General features: G+C 39.6%; 2 protein-coding genes across 2 annotated transcripts in view; both read right to left on the reverse strand.

The window, feature by feature from the left end:
- Nucleotides 1–9436, reverse strand: part of LOC310637616 (cadherin-like protein 26) — a gene marked incomplete at its 3' end in the record, with an annotated part of 34614 nt that extends 25178 nt beyond the window's left edge. The window contains exon 1 of the mRNA XM_083358119.1: nucleotides 9206–9436. Within this exon, the coding sequence (XP_083214245.1) occupies nucleotides 9206–9262 (57 nt within the window). The 5' untranslated portion in view covers nucleotides 9263–9436. The remainder of the gene's footprint in view (nucleotides 1–9205) is intronic.
- The window catches only part of TUBB1 (tubulin beta 1 class VI), a 917325-nt gene that overhangs the window by 109764 nt on the left and 792668 nt on the right, over nucleotides 1–14893 (reverse strand). The window lies entirely within an intron of this gene.

Genomic DNA, 14893 nt, shown 5'->3' on the forward strand with positions numbered 1-14893 from the left:
AGTCAATTCTGCATAAGATTATGTCCCATTTAAAAGCCTAACAGCCCACTGATAAAAGCTATTTTTCAGCCTGTTGGTATGGCTGGCTATATTCCTATATCTCCTACCGGATGGTAGGAGAGTAAAGAGATACTGTCCAGGGTGTGAGTCATCCCTGAGAATCTTCCTCACTCTTCCAAGGCAGCGAGCCCTGGCGATGTCATCCAGTGGTGTCAGGGAACAGCCCACAATGTCTTGTGCTGTGCTCACTACCCTCTGTAATACTTTCCTGTCCGCGGCTGTCAGACCAGCATACCAAACCGCAATACCATACGAGAGGACGCTCTCTATAGTAGACCGGTAAAAGAGGGTCATTAGCTGTTGTTCTACCCTGTTCTTCCGCAAGACCCTAAGAAAGTGAAGCCTCTGTTGGGCCTTTCTAGCCACCTGGGTTGTGTTAACTTTCCAGGTCAGATCTTCACAGAGGTAGACTCCCAGAAATTTAAAGGAGGAAATTCTCTCTACACAGTCCTCCCCGATGTAAAGTGGGGCAGGTTCCTCCTTTTTTCTCCGGAAGTCTAACACCATCTCTTTCGTCTTGCCGATGTTTAGGTGCAAGTTGTTGTTACTACACCATATGGATAGTTTTTGTACCTCCGCCCTATATGTTGTCTCATCCCCACCTGTAATAAGACCCACCACAGTTGTATCATCTGCGAACTTGATTATCGCAGTGGATGGGTTAGATGATACACAATCATAAGTGTATAAAGAGTACAGGTAGGGGCTAAGCACACAGCCCTGTGGTGTGCCTGTGCAAAGCTTCAGGGGGGTGGACAAAGCAGACCCTCACTGTTTGTAACCGATCCCTAAGAAAGTCTTGAATCCAATCGCAGATGGTGGGGGAGAATTTCAAGCCTATTTCTATGCAGCAATTACAGTAGTATTCAGCCAGTAGATTGCAGTGTTTATAAATTTGGATCTGTAGTAGATACTCTATGCTCTATTGTTCTAAGCAGAGTTTCCTGTTACAGCTGAGCAGTAAAGTACATGGTGACTGTACTCTTTGTTTGCTCTGTGGTACTATATACAAACAGAATTTCTAACAGCCAGGATGTCTTTCAGAATTCCCAGTCCAACCTATAGCCCTACTATACCCCAGTGACTCCTAGGCTGAACTGCTTAGGATCCAATCTGAATCAGTCACTGGGACCAGAGGTTTGTTCTTCCAAGCTTTTGGACCTGTGCTAGAGCCCATCCTCAGGGAATTTCTCAATCTCCAGGATGTGTGTACTGAGCTGTTCTATATGAAATATTTATGTGGTGCCTTGACAGCCCAGTGCACTTTGGTGGGAACTTTCCATACTTTCATGCAGGTTGCATGATTGGGTAGCGACTCTGACAACACAGGCTCCCAAGGCTGAGAATCAGAGATGAGCACCACCCTCTTGAGTTGGTCACGACTGGACAGGGGAAACCTTTCACCTTTAATTACCTTCACATGTCTACTAACCATTAGGAATGCTTGAATGCTTTCAAGCTTTGGCTTAAAATCATCACTACAAGGATATGGTTGATTAGTGGCATTAATTTTAACTTGTACCACTGAAGACTCAATGTTATGCTACCATCAAAATGAATGCATAGGAGGAGATAAGAAGGGAAAAGAGGTAGAAGATAGAAGTGAGGTGATTCATTTTATTTCCATAAACTCAAATGTGTTATAAATTGATATCCAACTTCCTTCTAAATGTAATGCCCTAAGCACTTCGCAGGAAAAAAAAATTACTTTAGAAATAATCTATAATCAAGTATAGTATTACCTAATAGGGCCTACAACATGACACAACAGAGATATCTTGCTTGTTGAAAAAAAGAAAACAAATCTGCTTCAGATCATTGATTATTATTTATTATATTTATTTAACTCAAAACAGAAATGAGCTTTAAGAGACTGGGATTCTTATTTTCTCAACCATGAATAAGAACAAAACCTATTTATTTACTTCCTTCTCAATATTTGTGGCATGTATTGTGTTTCTATGATCTTAGCAAGTAGCGTCAGGTCTGTTCACATTTCCAGCTTTTCCTGTTCTGCATCAGTCCCCCAACAATCTCCCTTGGCATGAAAGGCTTATTTAGGACTGTACAATTCTTAAAAGGATTATATAAACTACAATGTAATTGTCAATTAGCAACAAACTCTATCTAACTCAGCACAATAAGCTTGTTTAACTTGTTGTATTACTACACTGTTGACCTTGTACTTCTAAATCAGATGTTGAGGCACTTATCTACTTGTTTCTAAAATATTACTAAGGAAGAAAGACACTGTGCACAATTTAGCACCCATTCCAGTGAAAGAAAGGCTAAGAATAGTTATTTAATGTATTTTGGTAGACAATTAGGTTATATAATGAAAAATGTTTGGTACATTTCTATTTCCCACATAATGTTTTTTCCCAATAGATAATTGGGGTATATTTTCTTTCAGTTGTTTTCCCACTGGTGACTTATAGAAACCTCACACATCATCCAACCACGGTTGACATTTTATCAAACTATCACCATTACTGATAACTCCAAAATATGCTGTAAGCCACTAGTAAGGAAATGATTTTAATCATTTTATAGGTAGATCTTTCTTAGTCCTTTAAATACTGTACCACCTGCCTGATCTAACAATTTAAGGGGGGCAAGAGTCCTATCACAAATCTCTACATTGGGTTTTCTGAAAGTCCAAGGACCAGAATAGGGAACCATCCCCAACTAAAACAGAGGTAATAACTTACTCCATAAAATTACTATCCTTTATCTCCCGACAAAAGGGTTTTTCCCTAGGTGAAAGATTTCCAGAAACAGCACTTAACTGAGGTTCTATCTGCTTTCTTAGACTTTCCAAACGTATCTCCAGGTTTCTATACTTATGGCTGAAAATCCCTATGAATTGGGATTTACATATTTAACAAAGTACTTATGTTCATCAGTGTGACCTTGAACATGTCCGTAAATCTTGTACCAAACCAGCCCCATTTCACCCACCTGAGGCCTAAAGTTAAATTGAGTAACCAGATCATTGGGTAGCTTACAGTAGCCTTCTTCTCAAGGCTCAAGTATGCAGTTCAGAGTTCCTTGGATGGGAAATCAAGTTTTGAAAAAGGACGTGGATAAATAATTCTTAGCCATTTCACCTAAAATTAATGGCAATAGATTTAGGTTCTCACCACTGACCTTTTTTGTGAAACAGAAGAACTGAAGTCTCTCTTGAGTTAATGCTCCCCTATGGTCCATGTTACACAGTATTAGGTTTTATTCATTCATTCATTCTTTCATTCATTCATTCATTCATTCATTCATTCGGCTATGGTATGGAAGTGGTTTGCCAGAGCCTTCTTCCAATATGTCAACTTCCTACTAGGCCTAGTATAGCCTTAGGGTTTTTTTTTAGATTTATTATTTTTATAAATAACTTAAGGTAATGAACATTCCTAATACTCATTCCTCCTCCTATTTTCCCTCTAACAATCCTACAAGCAGGGTTGGGTTGAGAAACAATGACTGGCCCAAGGTTACCCAACTGACTTTCATGCCTAAGGCCAGACTACAGTACTTCTAGTTTCTAGGCTAGCACCTTAACCACAACACTGAACTAACTCTCATTTATTTATTTTTAATTTCCTGGTGTTTTTCATCCAAGTGCTCACCTGCTCAGTATTTTCAAGCCCAATCAAGGAAAAACAACTCACTGCTCTAAGGCCATGGATACATTCTACAATGTTCTTTTTTCTGGGTTTTGAAAAGGAAGGGTTGTTTATATGAGGCAAATCCTAGGTTGATACCAAGTGATGAAATGGACTGCTGAGGTGCATTTAAAACCTTAGGAATGTAAGATTTCATCATGCCAAACAGAAACAGACCCAAAAACTGCATGACAACAGTTCCTGCAACTTAATCCAAGCATCTGTCCTATCCCAAGAAAGAATGTAAAATCACGTAGGGCAAATTCTTGATATAGCTTGAAAAAAATTACCTCCCTGATACATGATACAATAATGGTCATATCTGATTGTATCTTTGCTCTGTTCAGACATGACCTTCCTACTGTGCAATCAATCCCATAATAGGAAGAGCAGATCCTCCCCACTTTGAGTTGAGCTGGTGATATAAAGGAATACTTTCATTTCTTGCTTAAAGTCTCCGTTTTAATTCAGTATGAAAAACTCTTGAATAAAAAAAAATCAGTATTCTAATATTACAGTGTTACGTTGATAATGCTAGCTTTTAGGCATTTTTAAATGTTTCATAGGTTACATTGTTATTATTGAAATGGTTATAATTCTTATTGATGTTATTTTATACTGATTTGTGATGGAAATAAAGATGTGCGCATGGAGTTGTAAAGGAACAGGTGGTCTCCTTGCTTACGACAGCAGAGGATTTACAGGTAGTCCTCGACATACAATCATTCATTTAGTGACTGTTCTAAGCTAGAACAGCACTGAAAAAAGTGACATGACTATTTTTCACACCTGCAACTGTTGCAGCATCCCCATAGTCCTGTGATCAAAGATCAGATGCTTGGCAACTGGCATGTACTTATGACTGTTGCAGTATCTCCAAGGTCCTGTGATCAGCTTTTGCAACCCTTTGAGAAGCAAAGTCAGTAGGGAAGCCAGATTTAATTATCAACTGTCACACTAATTTAACAACTGCAATGATTCATTTAACAGCTGTGCCAAGAAAGGTCATAAAATGGGCAAAACACACTTAACAACTGTCTTGCTTAGCAGAAGAAACCTTGGGCTCTGTTGTGGTTGTAAGTTGAGGACTACCTGTGATCCCTCCAACCTAAGCTGAACTCCTGACTGTAAGGGCTCTAGATTACACAGAAGCTTTCTGACCAAGAGTTTTACTAAACAAAACATTCTTCCCCAAACTAATAGCTTACTTGGCCATGTCATATATTTAGTATGCCTGCTGTACTCCAACTATAATTTTACAAACAAAAGGCTCTTCTCATGACACAAATCTTACTCCTGGTGAGATATGACAAAAAGCTCTGAAACAATTTAATGGGGGAAATGCAGATTTCACTAAATGCAGGGAACATACAAGATTGTGTTAACTAGCTAAACCCATTAAAAAATAGCAAGGTATCCCATGACTTAACACTTGCAAGATTTTACTATCATTCATTGCTTTACACGAGGGGTCTTCAAACTTGGCCCTTTTAGGACTTGTGGACTTCAACTCCCAGAATTCCTCAGCCAGGCACGTAAAATAAAAATGCCTAGAAATAGCTATCAAAATAAGCAATGGCACAATTAAAAGAAACAGAAGGGGGGTTGGACTAGATGACCTCCAAGGCCCCTTCCAACTTATTATTATTATTAAGACATTTTCAACCAGCTCTTGTCATATTGTCTACATGGGGCTGCCCTTGAAGACCACTCGGAGGCTTCAACTGGTGCAGAATGCGGCCGCGCGAGTTGTAATGGGGGTTTCCCGATACTCCCATGTAACACCTCTACTCCGCGAGCTGCATTGGCTTCCGGTTGCCCTCCGGGTGAAATTCAAGGTGCTGGTGATGACCTATAAAGCCCTATATGGCCTGGGTCCAGGTTATTTGAGGGAACACCTGCTGCCGGCATCAAACGCCCTTCGCCCAGTGCGCTCCCACAGGGAGGGTCTGCTCAGGGTTCCGCCGGTGAGAGATTGCCGGCGGGTGACACCCAGGGATAGGGCCTTCTCAGTGGGAGCGCCTGCCCTCTGGAACCAGCTGCCGGTGGAGCTGAGGACTGCTCCCGACCTCCGATCATTCCGCCGGGGCCTGAAGACCTGGCTCTTTGAGCTCTCGGGCCCAGGCTGAGGAGAAAATTTTAACTGGGGTTTTTAAGTGTACAGGGTGAATTTAATACTTTTTAACTGGTTTTAACTTTTGTATGTTTTGATTTTTAATTCCCTGTAAACCGCCCTGAGTCCTCAGGGAAAGGGCGGTATACAAATGCAACTAAATAAATAAAATAAATATTCATTGACCTTTCAGAAGCAGTGTTGGATAACATTGACTCTGAAACTGCATAGATCCATGGGAAAAAAAGATCTTTCAAGTGATATTACAAGCTGACTTTGTAATAATGCTGCTTGGGGTGTGTGTGAAAGCCCTAATAAGCAGGCATATACATAGAATGAAGGCTACTGCTAAGCTTGTAAGCCGCCCTGAGTCTTCGGAGAAGGGCGGGATATAAATGGAATTAAAATAAAATAAATAAAATAAATATTAAGTCTAGGGCTCTATCGGGAGTGTTCACAGGGTATTATTTAAAAAAGGGAAGATTATTGCCACCATGCTTATTTTTTCATAAGCATATGTTTCTTAAATTATGCTTCCTCTGTGTTGGGAGCAACACAGTTCATACAAAGCATCAGGGAATACCACCTAAAGAAAGGTATGTCTCTATTCTTAGTTGCCCGTATCTTAGAGGCAACTGGTTGGCCAATGTGAGAAACAAATTGCTATACCAAGACGGCCTTTGACCCGATCCAGCTGAACCATTCTTATGATCTTCCATTCTAACCTTCACAACAACCAACTCTCTAAAAAAAATGACAAAAGCTACCCATTTTAGGTAGAGTAATATGAAACATTGCAGGTCATAAAGCTTAGTCTGTGTAAGCAAAAAAATAACAGATTGATCTTCAGAGCTATTTATCGCTCAGAGGGGAGAAACAAAAACATTTCTAATGCTCATGAGTTTTATGAATGCATAACTTATTCTTGGTGACTCAAAAGTGGGAAATGTAAGTAAAACTTTATCTGATCTATGAATACAAGAAGATGCCAACACATTATTTATTTACTGGGGCTTTCTGAGGAAAACTGGCTTAGAAATTTATACTACTCTACAGAAGTATGGTAGATACGTCATAGGTCCCACTACGAAAATTAAATATGTACCTTGCCATGAAACAGAAAGTGAGAAGTTCAGCATTGTATTCATGCTTATTCTTAGATGCCTTAGACTGCAATGACCATCATTCCCTAACTAGTAATGACCTAGCAGTGATCATTAATCCATAATTTCATGAAAGTATCAGTTGTCAGTTGTATTACAGTTCTGTAATGTTTGTTAAATGCCTATTCATGAGTGAAGCCCACAATCCTTAAACCAAGAACCCATTTGGTTTAGCGACTACCGTATGTTGCTGTGAGTTTATTTTTATTTTATTTTAATTCCATTTATATCCCGCCCTTCTCCGAAGACTCAGGGCGGCTTATAAGCTTAGCAGTAGCCTTCATTCTATGTATATGCCTGCTTATTAGGGCTTTCACACACACACACCCCAAGCAGCATTATTACAAAGTCAGCTTATTGCCCCCAACAATCTGGGTCCTCAGTTTAGATCTCCCTTAAGCAAGAAAGCCACTGGTGACAGACCAGTCATTTTCCCTCACAACCCAACTCACCCCACAGCGTGGTTCTTAAGTGGAAAACAGGAGACAGAAACATTGACCATGTACATTGACTTGAGGTGAACAAAATAAAAATGAGAATATAAAAATGCATTCTTTTTTGTTCATTTTACTGTCTTGTCAGTTGATATTTATCTTAATTTCTCTCTTTTTTGTTTTGGTTTTATTATTAAGATCACCCTTTATTATTCTGACCTGTTACCTCAGATATTTTCTTGTATGTCCTCTTTTATTTCCTTTAATCCTATAGGTAGCCTTCAACTTATGTGATCCCACATTGGGATCACAATTTCCATTGCTAAGCAAGGCAGTTGTTAAGTGATGTATGCCTTGCCATAAAACAGGAAGCGAGAAGTTGAGTAATGTATTAATATTTATCTTCTGGTGCCTTTTCCTGCAAGTTGCCATCATTCCCTAGTTAGTGATCGGTAGTTCAGGTAGTCCTCGACTTACAATCCCAATTGGGACCAGAATTTCTGCTGTTAAGCAACTCAGTTGTTAAATAAGTTGTGCCTGATTTTACAACCTTTTTTCTCATGGTTGTTAACTGAATGACATGGTCACTAAGCAAATCTGGCATTCTTATTGGAAGATGGTTGGGAAGGTCGCAAATGATGATGACAGGATCCCCAGATGCTGCAACCATGCCGGTTGCTAAATTCCTGAATTTTGATCACCTGGCCATCTGGACACTGCAACGGCTGTAAATGTGAATACTGGTTGTAAGTCACTTCTTTCAGTGCCAATGTAACTTTGAACAGTCACTAAACAAATGGCTAGTCCAAGATTTCACGAAAGCATCAGATCATAGATTAAGGCCACCCAACAGGCTACACAAAGCTTGGTTAGCTCCTAAAGGTAAAGGTAAAGGTTCCCCAACACATGCGTGCTAGTTGTTTCCAACTCTAGGGGCTGGTGCTCATCTCCGTTTCAAAGCCAAAGAGCCAGCGCTTGTCCAAGGAGGACTCCGTGGTCATGTGGCCAGCATGACTAGATACCAAAGGCGCACAGAACGCTGTTACCTTCCTACCGTAGTGGTCCCTATTTTTCTACTTGCATTTTTACGTGATTTCAAACTGCTAGGTTGGCAGAAGCTGGGATGAGTAACAGGCGCTCACTCTGTTACGCGGCACTCGGGATTCGACCTGCCAAACTGCCCACCATCTGAGCGACAAGGTCAGTGTCCTAACCCACTGAGCCTACTCCTATTCCACTTAAAAAGCCCTAATGGTATGAATTGGGGTCAATCATTATGAACTCTGACATCATAAGGACTTAGTTGTTCTGATCCATTTTTCCACTTATAGTATCAGTTTACAATTGTTAATCTGGCTGATCTTGCAAGACTGACCATCACGAATTGCCCTAACATTTCAAGAAGAATTCTGCTGCATAAGAAGACTACAAACCCTATTTTGATCATCACCACAATGCCCACATTTGCCAGCTTTGACCTCTGTGAAATAAAAGGCAAACCATGTCCAAGAACAACAGGACAAGGACAGCGTCAAACGCTCTCATCCCAGGTTGCCAAGGTCAACAGCGCACAATCTGAAAGAGGAGAAGCCACCCTACAGGCAGCTGAGATTTTGCCTAGAAAAGGAGGACAAAGTCTGGTGCGTCCCACAGGGGAACCCCAGGCTGGTGTTACTGCTGCTGCCCATCACACAACCGGCTGCGGTGGGCCAGCTGCCAATCGTGGATCAGCTGCCCGATTCCCTCCCCGCCTCCCCATCCCTTTTCCTTCCATACCGCCAGGAGGAAGCGGGCGGCGATAGAGCCCCTCTTGCGCCGGGGCGAAGCCGGCATCGTGGTTCCCGCTCGACTTTAGCTCGTTGCTGAGGCTCCCGCCGGTCTCTTTACGGAGCCTGAGCGGACGATCCCGCCGCCTTCTCCCCGAGAGAGGCTGGCGGATGCTCCGGGGCAGCGCGCTCGACTGGAGAGCCGCCGAAGGTGCGCTGAGATTATAAACCGGCCACCTGCTAAACAGGGGGCGGGGGAGAAAGAGAGAGCGAGCAAACGCTGCTAAACAGAGGCTCCAGGCTCGTGTGTAACCCCACCCCGCCCTTTTGCCCGATTGCCTTGACACACGGTTTAAGTAAGGAAACATACTTTATTCGGCTTCTTTTGTTTTACCCCGCCTTCCCACTCAGGAATCCACCACGGCCACTTGGCAGGTTCTGGCTGTTGTCTGCTGTGTTTAAAGCAAGACTCAAAGTAAAAAATTGGAAAGTAAGTAAAAGCGAGTTTTTTAAAAAAAAAAAAGTATCTTCTTTTTCTTTAATCTTCAGCGTCAGTCTATATCCGTTTCTGCACAGTCCAGTATTTTCTTGAAGATACAGAATATTTTCTAATATGGGACATATTTTATCAACGGCTGGAGAAACGGGATAGAAGTTAGGAAATTAGTGTGTATTATTAAGTAAAACAAATGGACTCAGACAACACGTTGTTTACCATGAATAGTAACTATAGAAAACTAATATATTATTATTATTATTATTATTATTATTATTATTATTATTATTATTATTATTATTATTATATTGTTATATTATTATATTATATTATATTATATTATATTATATTATATTATATTATATTATATTATATTATATTATATTATATTATATTATATTATATTATATTATATTACATTATATTATTATTTATTTATAATATATTATTATTATTATTATTATTATTATTATTATTATTATTATTATTATTATTATTATTATTATTACCGAGGTGGAAATTAGCAAACTATTGGGAACAGCTTTTGGGGGGTTTGGGGGTTTGGGGGTTTTTTTACAGGAAAAAAAAGTGTGCAGTCTTTCCATACTACTAAACAGTAGTAATTTAATTCTCAGGTACTTATCCACGCAAGACAAAACATTTTTTGGTCGATTGATTATGTGCCATCAAGTCATTTTCGACTCCTACCGACCACATAAAATAGACTGATGCTCTATAGATGCTCTACTCCCAACTTGGTTGTTCATGTCTTACAGTGGTCTATTCATCGCCACTGTAACAGTTTATCCATGTTTCTGCAGACATCTTCTCCCTTTTTCCTTCATCTTTGGCATTCATTACAGCCTTTTCCGGAGAGTTGGGTCTTCTCCAATACCAAGTTAAAACTGTCAATACTATAGTCTAACTTTTGCATCCATAAAGTGTTGCAGAGATGACTTGCACAGTTTTGATTTTTGTAAGCATAAATACATCAAGGCATTTCAATATCTTTTCCAAGGCCTTTGTGGCTGCGGTACTAGGTGCTAGTTTGCAATGTATTTCTTGACTGCTTGTTCCTTCGCTGTTGATGGTTGATCTTAATTATAAACAATAACATCTTATTACAGTTACAGTACACATTGCTTTAATGTCACATAACAAATACCTCTGTTGAAAAACACCTTGCTTTTAATATTCTTAAAAAGTGTCATTCTTTAGACAAAACTGGGGATAATTGTATATACTGAACTAAGTAAAATGATTTTGCAAATGGGGAAAATAAAACAGGGTTCCATCTCTTTTGTAATTTGCTTCTATAAAAAATAATAAATCTATTCAGAAGATTTAAGGTAATACAAATGCAACCAATTCATTCAACTGCTTGGATAAAATCTGGATTACTCAAGATAAGGAGGATATAGCTATTTGACTGGAATAAGCAATAAATGTAATACAACTAAAACCTTCACAGTTAGGCTGAGAGAAGTAAACAACACACACACACACACACAAACACACACCATAGATCAAATGTGAGATTAATTGTGGATTCAAAGCAGCCATAAGGGAAAAAAAACAGATATAGTCATTAGATCTTAGCATGTTAGCACAACAGATTTTTGAAAGCTTGGGAACACCATGTAAAACAGTCACATCTGAACTCATCTGTTACAAGTCTGTATAGTCATACAATTCTGTCTGGTCCCTGTCTCTTTCCCCAGTGTGCTAGCAATCTCATCCAAATTTAGGATTGAACATTAAGTAGAAAAAAAGGGGAAATATTTGTTCCCAAATCAGAGTGACTCCAAGGGCCAGGCTGTTTTGAACACCATATGTTGGAAAGATAGGTTATACTTTACTGGAATTTATATCTGTTATTTTCAGTGTATAGCATAGGTATTTTTGAGTTGTTTAGGTTGATCGTTTTAACTTGACAGATGAATTACTCATTTAAAATTTAAAGACTGTCACTCCAATCCCAGTATCTAGGGTGGAGTTGAAAGATGAAAAGAGAAACCCTTAGTTTTACCAATTGCCTCACTTCATTGTTTTCTAGTGGCTCATCCTAAACCATTTTGTGGTGATTTGCTAAGCAAGGTAGATCCCACCTCTTTGTAGTGCTAAGTGCTTTGCCAAAAGTAAGGTTCTACATTTAGGCAGGAAAAATCAAATGCACAGGTGTAGTATAGGTGGTACCTTGCTCAATAGTAGTAACTGTGAGAGGGATCTCGGAATCCTAGAAGACAATCACTTCAATATGAGCCAGCAGTGTACTGCAGCTGCCAAAAAAGCCAACACAGTGCTGGCTGCATTAACAAGAGGGATAGAATCAAGATCAAGTGAAGTACTAATACCACTTTACAATGCTTTGGTAAGGCCACACCTGGAATACTGCATCCAGTTTTGGTCACCACGATGTAAAAAAGATGTTGAGACTCTACAAAGGGTACAGAGAAGAGCAACAAAGATGATTGGGGGACTGGAGGCTAAAACATATAGGGAACGGTTGCTGGAATTGGGTATGTCTAGTTTAATGAAGAGAAGGGTGAGGGGTGACATGATAGCAGTGTTCCAATATCTCAGGGGCTGTCACAAAGAGGAGGGAGTCAAGCTATTCTCCAAAGCACCTGAAAGCAGGACAAGAAGCAATGGATGGAAACTAGTCAAGGAGAGAAGCAACCTAGAACTAAGGAGAAATTTCCTGACAGTGAGAACAATTAATCAGTGGAACAACCTGCCTCCAGAAGTGGTGAATGCTCCAACACTGGAGGTTTTTAAGAAGAGACTGGCCAGCCATTTGCCTGAAATGGTATAGGGTTTCCTGCCTGAGCAGGGGGTTGGACTAGATGACCTCCAAGGTCCCTTCCATATTATTATTATTATTATTATTATTATTATTATTATTATTATTATTATTATTATTATTATTATTATTATTATTATTATTATTATGTTGAATGGTGCCAAAACCTGGCAGTACAAGGTTTTGGGTCTTATTTCAGACACCAACAGTAGTCTACCCATAATTTATCATAAATACCATACTCAAACTTGTCACTCTAACACAGCCTTCTCAAAGCAATGGCTGACATTAGCAATTAGAAAGTAATAACTTTCCACTCCAGACTAAATTGTTTGATTACATGTCCCCAACTTTTGAGGTTGAAAGTAAAATGGCCTGTTGGTTTTTTAAATTATTGTTAATCCTTTCGTCTGCCATCACCATCGCTAATCTTCTTTATTAGTGTAGAAATTCCTTCAGTCTGTAAGGCTACATAACTGAGTAGAACGTGTAGATAGAGACCTTTGGTTTAGCATAAAAACCAAGGAACAAACTGACTTATTTAATAACATGACGTGAATTTTAAACAGATTCACTTAATTTCACAAATTGGCTACAGTTCAATTGAAGCATATCCAAATATTCTTCATCTGGCTCCCTGAGACGGAAAAGACAGTGTTCTGAGCCTCCCTTGGACCTATCCTCCCACCTACATGTTCAAAATCCATTTCCTTGTGTGTGTTTTTTCTTCCTGGAATTTAATTAGAGCTCCGGATGGCGCCCGATCTTCGCTCCTTTCGCCGCGATCTGAAGACGTTTTTGTTCGAACAAGCTGGCCTGGCCTGATGGGGGATTGGTGGGGTTTTTATTTTTGTATTTCTATTGTTGTATTTTTGGGGTTTTTATAAATGTAGTGTATTAATTGTTTTAATGGGCAACTATTTAATCTTCTTTTAATATTTGTAACTTTGTATTTTATTCTTGCCCTGTGCACCGCCCTGAGTCCTTCGGGAGAAGGGCGGTATAGAAATATTAATAAACTAAACTAAAAACTAATTGAGAGGAGAGTGTCTCATTGCCATCTTTTAATAGGTGGCTCCACCGCTTAAGTATCACACAGCTAAAATTCCACTGATTTAAAAGGATGGAAGAAAACACTTAAGAAAACATCTAGGCCAGGGGTCTTCAAACTTGGCCCTTTTATGACTTGTGGACTTCAACTCCCAGAATTCCTCAGCCAGGCTTGCTGGCTGAGGAATTCTGGGAGTTGAAGTCCACAAGTCATAAAAGGGCCAAGTTTGAAGACCCTGGTGTAGGGCTTGGCTCCCCTATTGCACTCAGAAGGTCTTCTGTCTATAGAAGACTTCATTCCTGCCTTCAGGAAAGCAACAAATCTAACAGCGTTGAACCAGAGAAGCTTCTGCTGCTATTTAGTTCCTAAATGTCGAATTAAGTTTCTGGAATAATATTGGTTTGCAAACATACCTGGCCTGAATAACTGAATAATAGTAGTAGTTGTAACATTTACCATGGCAAGAGTTGCAGTTCAATGCATCTGAAAACAGCTAACGTGGTGCAACTTGCTATAGGGTTTTACATTCCCCAAGCATTGAGATAGCAAGGTTGGAGTTTGGGGAGACCATAGATGAGTTGATGAGGATGATGGATTAAGCAACTGGATTGTTTTGATTTGTTTTGGGGGCCACTCAGAGTTCTATTTTACACGATGAGCGGCAATAAAAATGTTTAAATAACTGAATGAATAGATACCTACAGTGCTTTTTTTGTAAGAAAAAAGGTGCTGGAACTCACATCTTGTTAATCTTTTATTTACCTTTTGCACGTAGTCAATCACTGTAGACACACCCACACACGTCAGTTGTGTAACGAAACATAACGATCACTGCCCGCAGTAAGCACTCAGCGCACAACCACATGACCAATCACAAGCCAAGCAATGCCACAAGCCGAGCAGCTGGATGAAGTACGCTTGTATTGGACTTGACGCACAAGCAGCCCGCATGCACCATTTTAATGATTTTGCTGCTGACCTGCTATGCTCAACAGGGCGATTCAAATCCACATGGACCAAACATCAAATTTTCAAAAGTTACTTTTAAAACTTGGAAAAACCCTAGCCCTAACCCTAACCTATATGGTCAATACCAGGTATTTTAGTAGTTGATTTCTCCATATAGTTCAGTTATCCAAAAAGGCATCCTGCCAATCTAAGCAGATAAGGAGCAATATATTCTACCCACCTTGGATGGATCCTAACACTTTCTTAGAAAAGGGTTTAAATTCTAGATCACTTAAAAATGCTTTTCATAAATTCAACATGTATGCCTGTGTTGAAAATAAACCAAGTAGAGGAAAGCACAATAATATATAAATAATACACAGGTCATTCAAAAGGAGAA

This window comes from Vipera ursinii, assembly GCF_947247035.1.
Source record: "Vipera ursinii genome assembly, chromosome: 3".
Lineage (NCBI taxonomy): Eukaryota > Metazoa > Chordata > Lepidosauria > Squamata > Viperidae > Vipera > Vipera ursinii.